At 41.5% G+C, this 20540-nt stretch overlaps 1 protein-coding gene across 1 annotated transcript in view; it reads right to left on the reverse strand.

The window, feature by feature from the left end:
• IBTK (inhibitor of Bruton tyrosine kinase) overlaps positions 1–20540 on the reverse strand; it is a 62368-nt gene that overhangs the window by 17339 nt on the left and 24489 nt on the right. The window contains exons 8-18 of the mRNA XM_066612471.1: positions 19260–19440; positions 17256–17379; positions 15322–15496; positions 12979–13150; positions 10639–11247; positions 7348–7434; positions 5188–5270; positions 5060–5097; positions 3499–3595; positions 1961–2062; positions 17–134 (exon numbers count right to left, since the gene is read on the reverse strand). Of these exons, the coding sequence (XP_066468568.1) occupies positions 17–134; positions 1961–2062; positions 3499–3595; positions 5060–5097; positions 5188–5270; positions 7348–7434; positions 10639–11247; positions 12979–13150; positions 15322–15496; positions 17256–17379; positions 19260–19440 (1786 nt within the window). The remainder of the gene's footprint in view (positions 1–16; positions 135–1960; positions 2063–3498; positions 3596–5059; positions 5098–5187; positions 5271–7347; positions 7435–10638; positions 11248–12978; positions 13151–15321; positions 15497–17255; positions 17380–19259; positions 19441–20540) is intronic.

Raw genomic sequence — 20540 nt, forward strand, 5'->3', positions numbered from 1 at the left:
CAGAGCCAGAACCTACCTTGTTTCAAGAAGAGCTGCCATATTTAGCACTATGAATTGTGAGCAAGACTGTTTCAACTGTTCAGCATTGTACATTGCGGCAAACTCCAGAAGTTCAGCAGTATTCTTTAAAGTAACTGTGGCGGGAAGGGGAAGAAGGAAAGATGAATTAATTATGTAAGAGACCAATTCTATTCTTTCCAGCTCCCCACCAACACAGACAATGTAGCTGCACCAAAAACAAGCTTGTTGTATCCAGCAGGAAGGGGGGGAGGATCGGGAAACTTTGGAGGAAAAGGGGGAAGGTTTTGGAGGTAAATTGGGTATTATTTTCCTTTACCCCATCATAATTCTCCCACTCTGCAATGGGTCTCCTTAGATCTGCACCAGCTCTGTAGGATCCAGCATATGCCACTGCTGCCAGATCCACCCTTCCCTCAGCTATTCCTCCCACATCCCTGCCCAGTTTCACCTCTCCCCACCTTACCTGTTCTGATGGGTGAGATGGAAACAGGCAACAAACACAGAGCGCTGTTGCTTCTTGTGGCAGTGTCCCAAAATGGGTGTTGACAGAGCACCGGGCATGCCATTGGCAGCCATTTTACAACAGCAGAAGCCTCTTCCACTGTTTGTAAATCCCTCCCCTCAATAGCCCAATCTTGGATAGAACAGGGCTGAAAAAATCATGATGGTAATCTAGATAAAAAAACATATTCCATAACTCTCTTCTGCTAATTATGGTCCACTTGTGTGCACAAGAGTAGAAAAAGAAAGGTACCCAGTGCAAGCACTGTCATTACTGACTTTTGGGGTGTCACCACTTTCATGGTGATTTTCATGGCAGACAGACAGCCCAATCCTGAGCTGCCCGGGGCGCCTGGTTACAGCAGTGCCAAGAATGGCTGACGCCGCATCCTGTGCGCGCCTCAGCCTGCGCCTCAGGAGAAGGGGACTTTCATTCCCTTCTCCCAGGTAAGGGAAGCAGCCCTGCAATGGGGCTACTCACTTTACTGCCGACCAAAAGGTTGGCGGAAAAGTAAAGGCATTCGTATAGGGTGCCGAGCCGTGCATGAACGGATAGGATCCGGTGGAGCAGAGCTCCATGGGACCCGCCTCCCTCCCTCCCCCCGGCATGCCTCCAGCCTGCCCTTTCTCCACCTCCCGACTCCCCGTCACGCCTCCTCCCCGCCCCCCACCTATTTCCCTCCTCTTCCCCCCGCCTCCGCTTACCATGCCACGGTTCGCCAGTCCTTCAGACCGCTGAGCAGCGTAGGACAAGCGCCCGCCCGGTGCTAGCCCAGCACTGGTTCAGCGGTAAGCCTCGCAGACGTGCCTTACAGCATGTTTGCGACAGTGTGCTCCAGCGGAAAGTCAGAGTACCAAGCTCAGGATTGGGCTCTAAATGGGGTGGCTTGCTATTGCCTTCCCCAGTCATGCTACCTTTCCCCAGCAAGCTGGGTACTCATTTTACCGACCTCGGAAGAATGGAAGGCTAAGTTGGATTTCCTGAAGCTACCTGAAATCCAGCTTCTGCTGAGATCAAACTCAGGTCATGGGGAGAGTTCTCGACTGCAGTACTGCAATCTACCACTCTGTGCCACACAAGACGCTGTAGTGGTTCTCAAACTGTGAGTCTGTGGCACACCAGTGGGTCAGCACCCAATGGTTCATGAAACTGGCAGGGTAGATTAGGCTATGTGCATCAAGGGTTAAACAACCTGCTACTTGAGTTAAACACTGCTGCCCAATCAGCATTACAGCTACAGAGGTTTGAGTGGCTAGTAAAATGAAACTTTTTTTTAGGCGAGTCCTGATGCAAAAACGTTTCAGAAGCACTGACAACATTGCAGAAAATAGGTTTTAAGAACACGCGCTCAATAATACGTGAAAGAAGTGTCATCTTGCAAACTATTACATAATTATGAAAACAGATAACATTACAAGAGTCATTCCAATAACTCACGTTTTTCTGTAATTACTCCCTCACAGATCTCTTTCAGACGTAACATAAGGAGCTGGTCTGCTACCACAAGAACATTGCAAACGAATTCCACATTTTGAGATTCTAGAAATCATTGGAAAGTTACATGAGGACAAGTGTCCAACATTCTACTTACTGTCCATCTTCTAGCTATTAGCTGAACTAAGATCACATTCTAACATACAGCAGAACCTCCAAAGTTGACCACTTCTCTATAATGACCACCTCCTTAAGTTGACCTAATTTTCTAGAGCCTTGGGTTTTTCTAGACCTAATTTTCTATAGCCTTTTTTTCTTATATGTTGACCACCCTCCTATGTTGCCCAATTCCTCCAGTCCCTTGGGTGTTCAACTTAAAGAGGTTCTACTGTATTTAGAGATGAGTCAACACACTTATCCCCAAACAGCTCCCACTCAAATGATTAGAAAGGAAAGTGCTCTCCAAAACCACTACTCCTTCTCCCTTTTGCATGTCAGTTTCACACACAAGACATCCTCATTTCAACTTCTGGCACCCCTTTCTAAATTTGCTACTTCCTATCTCTACCCTTATCTGAGTTTAACTTCTTAGAAAAGAAAAATAAAACTTTACTGGGGGGGGGGGGGAATGATCTCCTCCCCTCTTTAATCTGACCCCATTCTTAGCAACCTCATTAGCGATGGACAAAATCCTCCTTGCCCCATACTCAGAAAAACCCAAACTATCCCCCAATTTGAAATACAGTTCATTTTATTTGAGCCAAAATCTGAGCCTGTTTCATAACCTGTTGTGACTCCAGTATTATCACTGGGAGCATGATAGGATTATCTTTCTTTCAGACATACATAGCACTCCGCCTGCCTGCTCCCAAGTCCCTTCTCCTATTGTTCTTGTTGTTCCACAGGGGATGACAGCAACAGAATGGAGGGATATGTCTTCCTTCCCTACCTTCCTGATGGTTGCATGCTAAATGCAAGGTAAGTGGGAATTTTATTTTTTTCAGTCTACTGACACAGGTCAATGGCACTGGAAAAAGTACAACTGCAAGCACTCCTTGCATTAGACATGCAGCTACTACAGTCTGTTGTCCCAGTGAGATGTGAGCAATGCTGCCAAGGCAAAAGCAGCAAGAAAGGTAAGAGGTAGGAAAGGGGCTTGGAGGTGAGGAGAGCTGAGAAGATGGGAAAGAAGCAGACAGGCCTTAAGTTCTCTGCATCTCTGATTAAAATCTGAGCTGTGCAAGAGCTTGAGTCAGTATCTCAAGCTGAGGGCAAGCTTTAGGAACCTGCTGGATTGGATTTCCAAGCTCTGCTCAAATAACATTCAGCAGCATACCAGTTCTCATCTATAGTTAATTTATATGCAATTACCTCAGCTCATGTGTTTGACTCCACTGATTTTTGCCTATCAATATTTCTTGTACCCCCAGTTCCCACAGTGTCTATACACATACTCATGGAGCTCTTCTCAAAGGTACTACAGACTCCCAAGCATGCTATTCATTCCTGTCCAATGCATGCCAGAAGTTTAATGCCTTCACCTTTTATTGTAAGAGCTTCATCAGTGTAAATATAATCCAGAATGACCTGCAGGATATCAGAGGGGAATGGCATTTCCAGAGCTGCACAACATGAAGCCTAAATGAAAGAAATTTAAAACAAAAAATATTTCAACCCATTTAAAACCAAACAGAATTTTCCTGGGAACCTTGGAGAAACTCTTCAGAGTACAAAGATATACCGTATTTATCGGCGTATAACACGCACAGGCGTATAACACGCATCTTCATTTTAAGAGGAAAATTTCAGGAAAAAAATAAGGGTAGCTCAGAACTTTTTTTTATTAATATTATTACCACATATAAGGTAAATAATGTAAAAGGACAGTAAAAGCAACTGTTTTAACAAAAGAAACTTGGATATTTTGTTTTTACAAAAGTTTACTCAGAAATCACTATCTGGGAAACCAAGAAACTCTTCATCTTCACTGCTATCTTCAAAATTGCAATGAACACTGCTGCTTTCACTGCTACTATCTTCATAAATCAGCTCATCTTCTTCACCATCCAAAGCATTACTTATGCCACCTCACCTCAATCCCTCCCCCTCCCCTCCCCAAAGAAAGGGTCTCCACTTACCATATTCATCAGCTGCCAGCGGCTGTGATAATATGCGGCGGGCGCAGCGCTGACATCACGTCACGACGCTGTGCCGCCGCTAGGCACTATTGGGAACGGGATCCCTTAAAGAGACATCGCCGTATAACACGCATACATCATTTGCCCCCTATTTTCAGGGGGAAAAAGTGCGTGTTATACGCCGATAAATACGGTATACCCACTTTTTCTCACAAAAAACCCCCACCCAAACCTTGATCATGTCCACGTTATTAAGGTTACAATTATTCAGATAATCAAGCAACTTGCTCTGCTGTATTCTACTATATTTTACAGAACATCTTGGCAATATTCTCGAAAAGTTTACAGATTGCCAGAAACGCAGCCCTTCTCAAAAGGAGCCTATCAAGGAATCATTCTTGATGTAGAACAGTGTTTTCACAAGTCCAAAATACCCCTTTTTCTGATTAACTGGAGGAACACTTCACTTTTACACCCCAAAAGATACAAATGTAGAGAAAAAGGAAGCATTACACATGCTGATGGCAGGGAGAGGAAGCATTACCTACTCGCTTCCTATGTAGGTCAAGATTCTGAGCATGTTCTCTTTGAAAAGAAAACCCCAAGAAGTTTTTTACACAAAGATGCAACTGGCAGCCTCCTTAAGGAGAAGCAATTCTGTCTCATCTCTGCATCAGGTATGATTCATTCATTCAATCCATTCTACTCTATGAAGATATGTGGCAGAACTATCCACCTCTAGAGAAGAGTGACAGTAAGCAGCAAAGTCAAGCAGTAGCTCATGCTGAGATACCTGCCTATTTTTAGCCCGACTATTTTGTGCAAAGTATTAGACATACCAACAATGCAATTCAGATTCAATCTAAGACAAATATGAACAAGCAAAATGAATCAATCAGTAGATCAGGCTTCTAAATTGGAGGAGCAGGCAGCTAAGTAACTGTTGCACCAGTGGCACACTTACCTCGATCCAGGCACTGCTCAGCATGCTGTGGAAGTAGTCTGAAGAGGAAAGAAAATTCATTCAGTCATGCATTAAAAGACAGAACCAACCATGAACCAAGTATCCAAAATACTTTGCATTATACCTACCAAGTCTTGCACACAGTACACATTTGTGACATGGGAACTCCTTTCCATCTATAGACTTCATTGTTACATCACAGAGGTATGAACTACAAAAAAAAAGGTAATGATTTGGAAACATTAAACACGAGAGTGGTAATCAAATTCAGCAGTCTCTTCCTCACTGTGTTTAATATGCAAGTTTAGGATTTTTTTATAATTTTGTTTCAAAGAAAATTAAATACATTTGTTACCAGCATGAAATGCAAAAGAGAGTACAATGACAGCCCACACAGGAGCATATGAAATGAAAAGCTGCCCAAGACAGCTGCATCAGATTGTACCCAATCTGAATTTGTGCCTCCTCTACATTTTCTGAGTACAAAGAGAATGATGGACCTTGTGAAACACACAACAATGACACTGTTGCTAGCCAGAGAATTTACAATCTACGAGGGTCGCCCAGAAAGTAATGCACCACATTTTTTTTCTCAGTCTACAGTAATGGTACAAATGCGAAACTTTTAGATATACATTATTTGAATTTTCAGGAGTGCGCACACAAATTTTTGGTTTCTTCAGACAGATAGCGTAGCTGCAGCAGTGTTTCGAAATGGCGTCTGTAAGTGATGTACGTTACAAGCAGCGTGTTGTCATTGAATTTCTCACTGCGGAGAAAGAAACTGTTGGGAACATTCACAAACGTTTGTGTACAGTTTATGGAGACTCTGCAGTCAACAGAAGTACGGTTAGTCGCTGGGCACAGAGGGTGAGGCCATTAGAAGGCGGTTCGGCAGAGCTCCAAGATTTGCAGCGTTCGGGGTGGCCATCCACGGCTGTCACACCTGACAAGACGCAGCTTGCTGATGTGCTCATTCGCGAGGACCAACGCATAACGACTAGGCAGTTGGCGCTGAAGCTGTCAATCAGCAAAGGAAGTGTGGATGCAATCATCCGTGCTCTTGATTACTCAAAAGTGTGTGCATGATGGGTTCTGCGCTTTCTTACGGTGGACCACAAATCTCAGAAAAAACATTTCTTCTGAGTTGCTGAAACGTTTTGAAGATGAGGGGGAAGCGTTCTTGTCCAGGATTGTGACAGGTGATGAAACCTGGGTTCACCATTTTGAGCCCGAAACAAAACGACAGTCGATGGAATGGCGTCATCCTCAATCTCCACAAAAGAAAAAATTCAAAGCAACTGCTTCCGCCAGTAAGGTCATGATCACTGTGTTTTGGGACTGTGAGGGCGTCATACTCATTGATGTGATGCCAAGAGGCAGCACCATTAACTCTGAAGCTTATGTGAAGACATTAACCAAACTCAAGAATTGTTTCTAGCGACTTCGGCGCCATAACAACCCAGGTGAATGTTTAATTCAACATGATAACGCTCGGCCTCACACAAGTTTGAGGACTTCGGAACACATCACTAAGCAGGGCTGGACTGTGTTACCCATCCACCCTACAGCCCTGACCTAGCTCCCTCAGACTTCCACTTGTTTGGGCCATTAAAGGATGCCATTCGCGGAAGACATTTTGAGGATGACGAAGAGGTGATTCGCACAGTGCAGAAATGGCTTCGTGACCAGAACAAGGAGTGGTACGACGGCATACATGCCCTTGTGTCTCACTGGAGGAAGGCCATAGAACTGGACGGAGATTACGTGGAAAAATAGGGAGTGTAGAAGAAACATCATTCTTTCTTGTGTGTAAGTTTCATTGTGTTCAATAAATAATTGTTGAAGAAAAAAAATGTGGTGCATTACTTTCTGGGCGACCCTCGTAAGATATGCAGTAAGAATGGAAGGTAGACAACAGGGACTGAAAAAGCAGCAGCAAAGGCTATGGTTGCGTGTGGATCTATGACGAAAGAAACGGAAGTCAAATTTGTGGTATCATAAACCCTGAAGCATGATACAAGAAGTGTTGCTAGATAATTTTCTGACAGTAACACATTACACTTTACTACATAATTTTTGCCACACCCCATTAAGTGCAAGTTCAGGAAGATACTAGCTACACTAACTGACTGGGTCGGAAGTAGGCAGAGGCAAGTAAGAGGGTCAAGGATGAAGGCATGTGCTAGTCTTAGGGTTTCTTTCACTCAGAGTTTATAAAGAAATGTCTGTCAAGGCTGCCTTGCATGCTTGGCTTATTATACTACTCCCAACGAATTGAAACTCACAATTTTTTCTGGTTTAGCTTTGGTTTGTTGCCATTTTTTCTGTTGACAACACTAATTCTTCCATTTTCCAGTCTGACTCCATCTAGTCTGTAAGGGGGGGAAAAGTTACCATATAACTTCATGCGTACATAAAGCACAGGAAAAACCAACACTCTACTACAAAATGAAGGAAACAATGACATACATGTGCTAGAGAGCCACCACTGTATGTGGTGAAGGGTAGTTGTTCCAGACAAATACTGAGAAACAGCCCAATCCTATCCTACTTTCCAGTGCTGATGCAGCCCCAATGTAGCGCCGTAGCAAGGGAAGAAACAGTCCCTTATCTTGAGGAGGCTTCCACCACAGGATGCAGCGCATGCCCCATTGGCACGGCTGCAACAGTGGTAGAGAGTTGTATAGGATAGGGCCCTTAATTATGTTAACATACCATACTGTTCCAGAAACAGAGAGTGATCATTCATTCATCATTTTCCAAGATGGGACAGAACAATTGTTTTTAGAGTTTCAATAATCCTGAAAGATGGTAGTATGTGGTGCTGCAGAGGTAAGACAGAGGTGCCTTTCTAGGACTGAGTATCAACAGAAGGTTTGAGTGACATGCTAAATGACTGTGCCTTAGAAAAGCTAGTTATGGAGTCCACCAGAGGAGAGGTGACTCTGGATTTAATATTGTGCGGTAATCAGGACTTGGTTAGAGATGTCAATGTTACTGAGCCATTGGGGAACATTACTGAGCCATTAAGAACATAAGAACAGCCCCACTGGATCAGGCCATAGGCCCATCTAGTCCAGCTTCCTGTATCTCGCAGCGGCCCACCAAATGCCCCACTGAGCACACCAGATAACAAGAGACCTGCATCCTGGTGCCCTCCCTTGCACTGGCATTCTGACATAGCCCATTTCTAAAATCAGGAGATTGCACATACACATCATGGCTTGTAACCCGTAATGGATTTTTCCTCCAGAAACTTGTCCTCCAGACCATGTCGAATGCCTTCTCAAAGTCCAGAACATTGGGGAACGAAGTCCATTGGGGAACGTTACTGAGCCATTGGGGAACAGTAATCATGCTGCGATCCGTTTCGACATGCATGTCAGGGGAAGAATACCGGGCAAGTCTCTCACAAACACCCTTGACTTCCGACGAGTGGACTTCCCTCAAATGAGGAGGCTGGTTAGAAGGAGGTTGAAAGGGATGGTAAAAAGAGTCCAATCTCTCCAGACTGCATGGAGGCTGCTTAAAACAACAGTAATAGAGGCCCAGCAGAAGTGTATACCGCAAAGGAAGAAGGGTGCCGCAAAGGAAGAAGAAGAAGTTGAGATACCGCTCAACTAAGTCCAGAAGGGTGCCCGCATGGCTAACGAGCCAAGTTAGAGAGGCCGTAAAGGGCAAGGAAGCTTCCTTCCGTAAATGGAAGTCTTGCCCCAATGAGGAGAATAAAAAGGAACATAAACTGTTCCTTTTTATGTTCCATAAACATAAACAGGGCAAAAGAAATGTAAGAAGGTGATACAGGAGGCCAAGAGAGACTATGAGGAACACATGGCCAGCAACATTAAGGGGAATAATAAAAGCTTCTTCAAATATGTCAGAAGCAGGAACCCGTCAGAGAAGTGGCTGGCCCTCTGGATGGTGAGGGAGGGAAAGGAGAGATAAAAGGAGACTTAGAGATGGCAGAGAAATTAAATTTCTTTGCATCTGTCTTCACGGCAGAAGACCTCGGGCAGATACAGCTGCCCAAACAGCCCCTCCTGACCAAGGAATTATGTCAGATAGAGGTTAAAAGAGAAGATGTTTCAGACCTCATTGATAAATTAAAGATCAATAAGTCACCGGGCCCTGATAGCATCCACCCAAGGGTCATTAAGGAATTGAAGAATGAAGTTGCTGATCTCTTGACTAAAATATGCAACTTGTCCCTCAAAACGTCCACGGTGCCAGAGGATTGAAGGATAGCAAATGTCACGCCGATCTTTAAAAAGGGAAAGAGGGGGGACCCGGGAAACTATAGGCCAGTCAGCCTAACATCTATACCAGGTAAGATGGTGGAATGCCTCATCAAAGATAGAATCTCAAAACACAAAGATGAATTGGCCTTGCTGAGCGAGAATCAGCATGGCTTCTATAAGGGTAAATCTTGCCTCACAAACCTTTTAGAATTCTTTGAAAAGGTCAACAGGCATGTGGATGCAGGAGAACTCGTGGACATTATATATCTGGACTTTCAGAAGGCATTTGACATGGTCCCTCACCAAAGGCTACTGAAAAACTCCACAGTCAGGGAATTAGAGGGCAAGTCCTCTTCTGGATTGAGACCTGGTTGAAGACCATGAAACAGAGAGTGGGTGTCAATGGGCAATTTTCACAATGGAGAGAGGTGGAAAGCAGTGTGCCCCAAGGATCTGTCCTGGGACCGGTGCTTTTCAACCTCTTCATAAATGACCTGGAGACAGGGTTGGGCAGTGAGGTGGCTAAGTTTGCAGACGACACCAAACTTTTCCGAGAGGCAAAGACCAGAAATGATTGGTGAAGGAAATGCTCCAGAAGGATCTCTACAAACTGGCAAAATGGGCAGAAAAATTGCAGATGCTTTTCAGTGTAAGTAAGTGTAAAATCATGCACATTGGGGCCAAAAATCAAAACTTCACATATAGGCTAATGGGTTCTGAGCTGTCTGTGACAGATCAGGAGAGAGATCTTGGGGTGGTGGTGGACAAGTCGATGAAAGTGTCGACCCAATGTGTGGCAGCAGTGAAGAAGGCCAATTCTATGTTTGGGATCATTAGAAAAGGTATTGAGAACTAAACGGCTAATATTATAATGCCGTTGTGCAAATTGATGGTAAGGCCACACCTGGAGTATTGTGTCCAGTTCTGGTCGCCACATCTCAAAAGGATATAGTGGAAATGGAAAAGGTGCAAAAGAGAGCGACTAAAATGATTACTGGGCTGGGGCACCTTCCTTATGAGGAAAGGCTATGGTGTTTGGGACTCTTCAGCCTAGAAAAGAGGCGCCTGAGGGGGGACATGATTGAAGCATACAAAATTATGCATGGGAAGGATAAAGTGGATAGAGAGGTGCTCTTTACACTTTCACATAACACCAGAACCAGGGGACATCCACTAAAATTGAGTATTGGGAGGGTTAGGACAGACAAAAGAAAATATTTCTTTACTCAGAGTGTGGTTGGTCTGTGGAACTCCTTGCAGCAGAATGTGGTGACGGCATCTGCCCTAGGTGCCTTTAAAAGGGGACTGGACAAGTTTAAAAAATAGCTGATCACATACCTTGAGCTCAAATTGCCAAGTCCAAATTTCTTTGCAGCAACCTGCAACGCTTTGATGAGATTCACTTCTTCCCTAATACCCTTGAATTTCTTGGAAATAGATTTGGATTTGCTCTTCTGTTTTTCATTTACTATGTGCACTTGGTTACTTCTGTAAACCTCAAATGCAGACTTATTATTAACATCATCATTAATCGTTATTTTATTCAAGTTTGTAGTTAAGGAGTCTTGATTCTCTTCCACTTTTTCTTTGTACACCGTTTTCGGCCTGTGACCATGAATCAGGAGATCACATGAGTCTGTGTAAATGTACTGCAGAAGGTACATAAACAAGTCTGGGTGAAGTTTTTCAATCACAAAGAGGTCACAACCAACATCATCTTCATCTTTACGATAAACATCAGCAGAATCTAGCCAATCACCATCTGAACCAAAGAGCTTCCGGAAAAAATCAGACCGCATTGCCAAAATATACTTGTGTGTAGGAAAAATCCTGGTGCCAACCTGAAGAGTCACATCATGGATGGTATCCATAACATCTGCTTCCCCAAGCAATTTGCTAAAGTCCTCAGTAAAGCTAGATGTTGACACACTTGGAATTTCATACAGACTGGAAGACAAACAAAGTTAGATGAATTGTTTTTAAAGAGTTCAATTTTAGTTTTCCCTTTATACTATTCATGCTTAACGCAAGGTGGAAAGGTTCCAACTTGTATTGAGTGAATTTTTTCTGCCTTCTACCAAACAAATACCAGAAGAATACCCTGAAGCAATACATCCCTACCTTACATGCAACATGTAACTTGTTGCATGTAAGGGTGAATACACCATCAGCATACAAACAATGCCTTAAAAAAGGGAGTGATGCAGAAACTCCTTAACAGGATGCTGTACTACATAATCTACTTAAATGCTGATTTCAAGCATCTTTACATATCACCACCATTTTTCTGTACCAATGAACTAACAGTATGTTCTTCCTTATTCTTATGTAAACTGATGCAACTTCAATATTTTAAAATTCTCCTGTATTCTAAGCTAAATAAAAACAGAAGAATTTTTAAGCCATATATGAAAGTACAAACACTAATGGTAATTATTATAAAAAGGCATTATTTACTTCAGTTAACTTTGAAATCAAACTTTTTTCTCAGTTTCATTTTAGAGGCAATTATTTAAATGAGGAATTTGCACATCAAAAAGAGTGCTCATGTACATCCTACTTCATTAAAAGAAAATGTTTTTTAAAAATACATGCTCTGGCTTAACCCACATGTGGAAAACATTTTCTGTTTAAGAGGGATAACGGATTGACCCATATAGATTCTATAGTCTCTACAAGTGAAGCCATGAAAATTTAACAGATTTGACAGTAGAAATCAGTATATGTCACAATATACCCGGTAAACCACCACCTGTTTTGCAAACACACACACACACACACACACACACACACACACCCTATGTCTTGAAGCATACATTTTGCATACAATTCAGTGGACCTTATTCCTAGGTAAATGTAAATTCCTAGGAAAACTTATTCCTAGGCCTACAAATCAGAGCTTCTCCTTCCCTTTACATAGATCACTTTGGGCTGGTGTTTGAAAGAAGGACAATCAGAAGGCATTTAGAGTACTCCTAGCACAAAGAAATGATGTGGTTGGGACAAATAAAGTAGCTGGAGTGGAGAAATGAAAGCTAGCAGAAGTAAACTAATGAAATCTAGCCAATATACAAAGTTCCCCCAAAGAGGAATCTAATTCATTTCTAGGAAAATATCCCCCAGACACCTTATTGCTCATATGAAGGAAATGGTTAATTGTAATTCCATTTCCTTAGGAGACATCATGCAGCCAGTGACAATGTTCAAAAAGATCAAAGCATAAGAGTTACTACTGAGTGCTTACAAAAAGAGTTCTACTTTCCAACCGCAAAAGACCTGACCAGGCACACCTACTTCTGAAATTCATCATCATAATCTTAATTTTCAACCACTGTGCTGCAGCGCTTTGGTGTGCCACAAATGGTTTGCAGGACTGCAGCAGGAGTTTTGGGAGGTTATTATATTAGTAGGGCCATTAAGGAACGCGAGCCCCCTGCCGGCAGTACAGTGTACCTTGTCAACTGTCAAAAAACTGGTGGTGTGCCTTGATAAATGTGGTGCCTTCCCAGACACATGGCCTTTAGTGCTATGAGACGAAAAGGTTGGAAATAGCTATTCTAACCTCAAATAGCTATGATGTGTCAAGAGAAAGAACTAACCAGCAGGAATAATTTTGAGTAAGCACTGTTCTTGTCAGCACTTTCAGGTAAGTTATTCCCATTGACAGTCGAATTATACCTTGTTTTAGGGTCAGACTGTAAAACAGCAAAGTTACTTCCATTAGGATCTGTAGTAACACTGACAGCTCTGTGAACAAAAGCAAGCTTCTCAAGCCGTATTCGTTCATACACATTCTTTGTATCATAAGACGCGACATCATCTGAAGGACTCTGAATGTTTGACACAATTTCTGGAAAAAAACAACCATGGAAAAGGTTTAACTAGAATTTAATTGATGAAACAAAAGAATACAGAATACAGGTCATCCCTCGTTATCCACTGGGGTTCTGTTCCAAAACCTCTAGTGGATAAAAAAAATCCGTAGATAAAAAAACAGTGGTGGAAAAAGATTCAAGGACCCACTTCCAGGTTTCTTGCCCTTCCATTGCTCCTAATGGAATAAGGTCTTGCCTTGACATCCACAGGAGTTTGATTCTGGGACTCCCTGCTGATATCATTAAAATGTGTTAAATAAAAGCAGTTCAAAAAAATTAAAAAGTGCATCCCTTTACAACTGTGGTTTAAAAACAGCTTTTCTTACTGTTGTAGAGAGGCAATCAGCAATTAGAAATGCAAAGACCCCTTGCCTTTGCCTGGCTCAGCTGAAGAATGGAATGATCACTTGCATCACTGCCTCTCTACAACAGTAAGAAAAGCGGGTTTTTTAAAAAAAACAAAACTGTGATTTTAAAGGGATGCATTTTTCCCCTTCTCCAGGGGCCATCACATCCCTTCTCATTTGCAGTGGCCATTCACATTGAGTCAAATTTGTGTATAAAAAATCCGCGTATAACAAGGTTGGATATGTACTTCAAATTATTTGGAGAATGTAATGTTGAAATGTTATTTGGCTTCATTCACTGAAAACTGTCTCATGGATGATGGACTAAGACTGCATTTTTGAAGACTGAAGACTGAAAATGCAGTCTAGAAAGTATATCATCCATGAGACAGGACAAAGCACGTACGAAGTTTAACTTGCAGCATGTATGTTCATTTGGCAGTAACTGGGCAAGCCTATCAGGCAGATAATTCCCCTATACAAAAAACCTGGCTTTGGGACAACCATGATCTGAGTGTGAACAAGACTGTCTCAATGTCCTAGAACGGAAACATTCCCTACAAGAATTTCAAAATGTTTTGTTCACCTAAATGCTTGGTACAAATCCCCTACACAGCTCAAACACTTCAAACTGCAGCTAAATTATTTGGACTCCAACTTGAAGACACTAGGTGGCACCACCTACTAATCTTTATTCTGTTGCTCTACAGAAACTGTGTTCCATTCATAAACATGACTTATTTGAATATACTTCAGAACATACTACTAACATGTCTACCAGCTGGCCAGCAGAATAAGAACACTAGGAGAAAAGATTGTGCTTTCTGCATACCTAAAGTACACAGAAGAATGATCATGTGTACAATTTTTCAATATGAAGAAAAAACTGAATAATCTAAAAGGGACTGAGAATTGTCATTGTGCTCCAAAACACATGGAATGCTGAAGGTGCCAAAAGAAAAAAGGGAGTACGAGGAAATTGGCATGATGAAATTCCTTATCGTATAAGAGGGAGAGGATTAGGGTTGGAGAATACACATTCTGATGTGCATAACCCAGGTGTGTGCGCGCGCAATGACCTTTTAACAAATGCGACCACTTACAAGTTATGTTTGTCCCAATTACTAACCTTCAACAAACTGAAATTATGAAGGAGTGAAATTTCCCATTCCCACAGCATTCAGATTAAGGTGACAAACAGTGTGGAAAGGGGAAGCTTAAACCCCTTTCTCCACACTGAATGTTCAAATTGTTTTCTTCCTCTACTGTCCTCCCTCCCAGATGATTGCTTTGCAGAAGAAAGATCCCAATCCTAGCTTCATAAGCTCAAAACCTTTAGTATAAAACAAACAAAAGGCACAAACATCACAAGACCATGCAAAAAGGACTAAGATGAATCAAGAGGAAAACAATTCAGATTATAACATTGTTCAGTGCTCAAAACCTATGCCCAACAGAACCCCAAGTTCAATTTTATAAAAAAATAAATATTTGATGGTATTAAAAATGTACAAACCAAAATATTTGATGATCAACCACTATTCTTGTGGGAAAGTGATAGGATGAACGTATGTGGCAAATGAGACTATATTGTGAATAGATATTTTCAAGTTGGTTTTTTGGAAATAACTTGGGTAGTGTGGACAAACAACTTGCGCTATATCTTGAATTAATAAAAATGAAGAGAAGACTATTGTGTGTGCATAATCAGTTTTACACAGACTACTGAGTGTGCACATGCTCCCCCGGGAGTGGTTCAGTTTTGGCAGCATAAACATAATAAAAGTCAAAGTCCTGACCTCTCTTTTCCAAATTTCTGTTCGCATCCATCCACTTTCCTCTGAAGGCTTCACCATCTTGGGTAACAAACATCATTTCATTCCTATTTAAAGAAATATCTGACATGTAGACTTGGCGGCCGTAGACCCAGCGGCACTGCTTCATAGGACTGTTAGTAGATTTCCAGCAAAACACCTAAGTCATTAGGGCAGGGTGCAAGGGTAGAGAAAAGGAGATGTTAACATTTCCTCATTTCTTCAGTAGTAAAACCTTGCATCCTATTCAAGTACTGTGAATTAAATTGGCGTTCCCAAGCTTTCAGCTACCAGGGCCATCATTCAGTCTTGCTCATATGGTGAGCTAGAATGAGTCAATTGCAGAAAATATATACATTTTTAAATAACTCTACAACTTTTCACAACAGAAGAAAATATCTGAAATATTTGTTGCTATAGCGCTGCTTGCCATCTCTTTCCCTCAGATGGATTCTTATACGTACAAAGCAATCCAGTTCAGCGGTTGTTTCATCTAGCACAAGGAAGGTAGTGTACAGTAGTGGGGCAGGTGGAAGGATGGGAAGTGGGGGAGAGCTATACACATAATTGTAAGTGCCACCAGACTCAGCAGGCTGGTCAAAGTGTGTTGGTGGGCTGGATGTGGCCTGTGGGTCATACTTTGGAGAGTCTTTAATTAGATCCTTCATGCCATGAGGAGCTACTAGTGTCTCTACTCTTTTTTAAGCAACATATTTTGGGACCTGTCCGCCATCTGTGATCTGTTCCAATGTATCCTCCTGACTGATGCTGGCCTGAGCTCCCCCTCATTTCCTGAAAAAGGATTTGACTTTAATCATTTTTTATTTAACAAGACCACCTTCCAGATGGCAGAGAGCTCTGTGAAAAAAGATAGGCTGGTCAAAGTGCTCTAGGTCCAGAGATACAATATCTTTCTTTTACTTGCAAACACCTGTAGCAGTTTGCTAAGAGCTGGTGAGGAGGTGAAGAGCTGTGTGTCTGTCTTGAAATTGCTGCTCAGTCACCTTTGAGTTTTTGTTGCTGTTGTTTTTTGCCGGTGGGGGCATATTTTATATATATATATATATTAAATATATATATATTTAAAAAAATATATATATATTAAAAAAAATAAAATGCCCCCCACCGGGCGCGCACATATATAAAAAGAAAAACCTCTGAGTTTTTTAAATGGCCAAAATGAACATGGTTTAACTTTACAGGATCTCCTCTTATGAAGCTTTTAATGGCGAGTTTAGATTATTCAGTCCCACTACTAAGAAGCTGTACAAAGCCATTCTTTTAAAATAGTTTCAGAATGGTAACAAAAAGAAATTTTAAAAGTGTACTTTAGTTCAAGATAAAATTGCAATAGCAGCAACTATTTTGTCACAAGTGCCTACTGAGTCAAAAGGTCTATTGTAATAAAAGAGATTAGGGGTGTGCTGGGGGTATGGTCTGCAGCAGTCACTGTCCTCCATCACTGCATACATAGAGAAGTTCAACACTGAGTGCATGTACTTCTCTCCAATGTTATTGTGGATAAAATAGTGCAAGGCAGTCCTGACAAGACAAGACAAGACAGCACTTCAAGGACTGTTCATCTTCAGGTTACAGTCATCATGCATGTTTCAGGTAGGGAACCTCATTCATATGGATATCTGTATTATTCTAAAAGTCATATAAATAGAGACAAATAAGCTGCTACGCAACAAATCCATGTTTACTCCTTTTGTGGCAGGTAAAGAGCATAAAACATTTTACGAATACTGTATACAATTCTTCACAACTATTTCTCTTCATTGCAAATTTATTCTAAAAATAAATGTCAGGAGTGGCCTACTTAATGGTATAATGTTACAGACGGACAGGAAAGATCTTAGATAAAATTTTAACTAAATTGTATTATAGAGATGCACAGTACTCTACAGACCACTTACTCTTCCAGCTTGATCCAGGGCAAGGATAGAAGTTCTCTGACCTTCATTTTCCTTAAGGTGTTGAGGAGCCACTCTGTATTCCAAATAGCCTCCAGTAACAAGAACCTTTTTTAGATTTAGCTGCCTGAACAATTAAACACAGAAGTTGACACTTCATATAAATATAGAGCATCATCTAAGAAAGCAAAAATGTTTACAATTACAGAACCAATAAAATAGACATTTAAACCCCACTAAAGCTGCAATCCTAACCACACTTTTCTGAGAGCAAGCCCCATTGAACAAAATAGGACTTATTTCTGAGTAGACATGGTTAGGATTGTGTCCTTAGTCTAGTACCTCAACACTGACCTAACACAAGATTCAGCACAGCTGCCTATAGTTAGCAGATGAAACAGTATCAACTATTCCAGTAATGTAGAAACTCTGTCAAGTTTGTCAATTTTGTCAAGAAACTTTGAAGTTTCTACATCAGTGGGAAAGTTGACTAGTGTTGCTTAGCCCCACCCTTACCAGCATGTTATCATATGGTTCCTATTAAGTACAAGGCATGTGAAACATCCTTATTAGAATACCCAGAAAATAAACCTGTGTTTCTATAAAGAAACTAATTTGAACACCTGATAAACTGAAGAACACAGCAATGAAAGGCAGCCAAAAAACAAAAACAAAGATGACATTCAACATTCACACAACTGGCATTCAGACTAAGAAGACAAACTAGAACAACTTAGTACTAAAATTACAGCAAAATCTTAGACATATATACTCAAAAGGGAAGTGCCATTCACTTGTATAAACACTTCCACGTGTTTACAGGACAAGCCTTAAATCCTAAATCCAACTACATTAGTGAAAGCTGGTGGTTAAAGGACTGAAATGAGAACCAGGGATTTCCCAATCGAATTTTGCCACTGGCATGGGCTGGTGGTCTTAGTGCTTGATGCCTGCTGGTTTTATTGGTGCTTTTATTATTTACTAATTATGGTATTTTATGTACTTTGGGTCCTCTGTTACATTTGTGACTGATTGCTGCTTGCTGTTTAACACACACAGGCACACACTTATTATATTTATCTTGTATTCTGAAGTTTTCTTTTAGATGTATGTATTTTTAATACTCTGTTATAAGCCAGTCTGGGGGCCCTTCAGGAGAAAATTGAAAAAATAAATGAACTCAGCAGGTGGCCGAAGGCAAACCACATCATTCAGGGCTGTTGCGTTCTAAGGAACAGAAGCATACACAGTTTTTTGAAAAGCCTTGCACAGTTACATGCAGAGCAAGTAGTATCAACCTTTCCACTTACAGCCTCTTAATCATGGTCCAAGTAGTTTAGCAATATGGTTAAGCAGGGTGTCCTCTTGGGCAGACTGAGTTACTAAATGTGCATGCAAAAAGGTAACCCACCGCAGTTGTTCAAATTAATAAAAATAAAATACCTCAGCAAGGGTAAGAGGCTGTGTGTGGTTGTGTGCTGCCTAAATCCACCATCCAATGCTGCTTCTGTGTGCACCCCTCCTATAGAGGGAAGGTGGGCAAACAAGTGGGCATTCTTTCATCCCCCTTCCCTTGGCTGCATGCAGCCTCCTTGGTTCAAATCTCTTCTGTCTGAAACAAACAGGTGCAGGAGATGCTGGGAACTAAGCAACCCCAAGCTTGTGCTCATTACAAACAGAAGAGTGCAGATTGTAAGCGAAGATAAGGCACCAAATCACCTTTCCCTGCCTCCCTGTTCTTTGAAAGCACTCAGTAGGCAGGGAAATGTGATGTGGGACCACAGCAGCTTTTTTTTTTCCTACTTCTCCAGTAGTGCAGGATGAGAGGATTGGTATACCCAGTGGAGCAGTGGATTTAGAGAAGGCAACAGACAGATGGGCAAAGGGTTTGTCTATTTGCTGCCCCTCTAAGGGTGCCACTCCAAGCAAATTCTTCAGATGGCCTCTTGGTTGAGTCATTCCTGGCAAGGGTAAATTTCTAGATTTTCTCTGAAGAAAAGCACTCACTTGGAAGCAATCTTCTTGCACTGATATTCAGTGAGCAAATAGATATCCCCTCTTTCAGTAACACAAACTGTGGCACCATCACTTGCAGTGACAAAGGATATAGTAACATCCTTGTGATGCAGCGCAGAGACTTGGCGAGGAGAAGTCACACATTTCTCTCCATTAGGATCTAGCAAGTACCCTATAACGTAAGAAAACAACCTAAACGTCAGATCCAAAACTACTTGGTATTTGAACACAATATTTCAGAGAACACAGTATTTCAGAAAGAAAGCAGAAATAGGTTGTACGGATAAAACATCCATCCACCTCAAAATTAAAATTTCTGAATGGTCAGAAACTATCCATAAAGCTAGGTCAACATAGGAAGCGGTCTTATACCAAGTTAGGCCACCAGCCCACTTAGCTCTCAGTACAGATGTTTACACTGCAAACCTATGAACATTTAGAAAAAGCAAGCCTCAGAGCATGCAATGGTCCTAACTCCCTAGGAAATGTGTTCTAGAGTGCAGACTTATATTTTATTTATAAAAAGCATCCCTACATTACAATGAAGTACATATACTCCAATCTGGAGCACATGTACTTGAAATTATGTCTTAATCTTATATGAATTGAAGAACAAAAGAACAGCCCTGCTGGATGAGGCCAAGGGCCCCAGCTTACTGAATGTCATAGTGGCCCACCAGATGCCTTTGAGAGCACATAAGACAGCAAGATTCAAGTCATGATGCATTTGCACATCCTGGATTTCAACTGAATGTTATTTCAGGGTATTATACAACTGTTTCTAGAGCTGGGGTACAAATTCTATTCACTGTCAGCATCTTTTTATCAAAAGCTAAAGCCCATTTAGGAAATTTTACCCTACTGCAGTTCTGCATGTATTCACATCAAGAATTTTTAAATGACAATCAGAATAAAAAGAAAACTAAATTCCATACAAGTTGTGTTACATTAATTAAAATATACATATATGGTGTGTCTCTCTCTCTGGTAATGCAGGCACAAAGGGCAGCTGGGTAGTGATAAGAGAATGACTATTAGGAAAATTGTCATAAGAAGGGGTAAGGAGGTAAAAGAGCAGAGAGGTTTCCCCAAGCTTTTTTGTAGTTTATCAGCACTACTGGTAAAATAGAGCCTTTACCAGCACCACTCAGTCACTCTCCAGCTTTTGTACCTTAATGGTAAAAGAACAAAATAATTTTAAGTTACTTCTAAAAAGGACACACACACACACACACACACACACACCCTTCTGTAAAAAGCCATTATATTTAA

Source organism: Tiliqua scincoides, chromosome 1 (assembly GCF_035046505.1).
Source record: "Tiliqua scincoides isolate rTilSci1 chromosome 1, rTilSci1.hap2, whole genome shotgun sequence".
In the NCBI taxonomy this organism is placed as follows: domain Eukaryota; kingdom Metazoa; phylum Chordata; class Lepidosauria; order Squamata; family Scincidae; genus Tiliqua; species Tiliqua scincoides.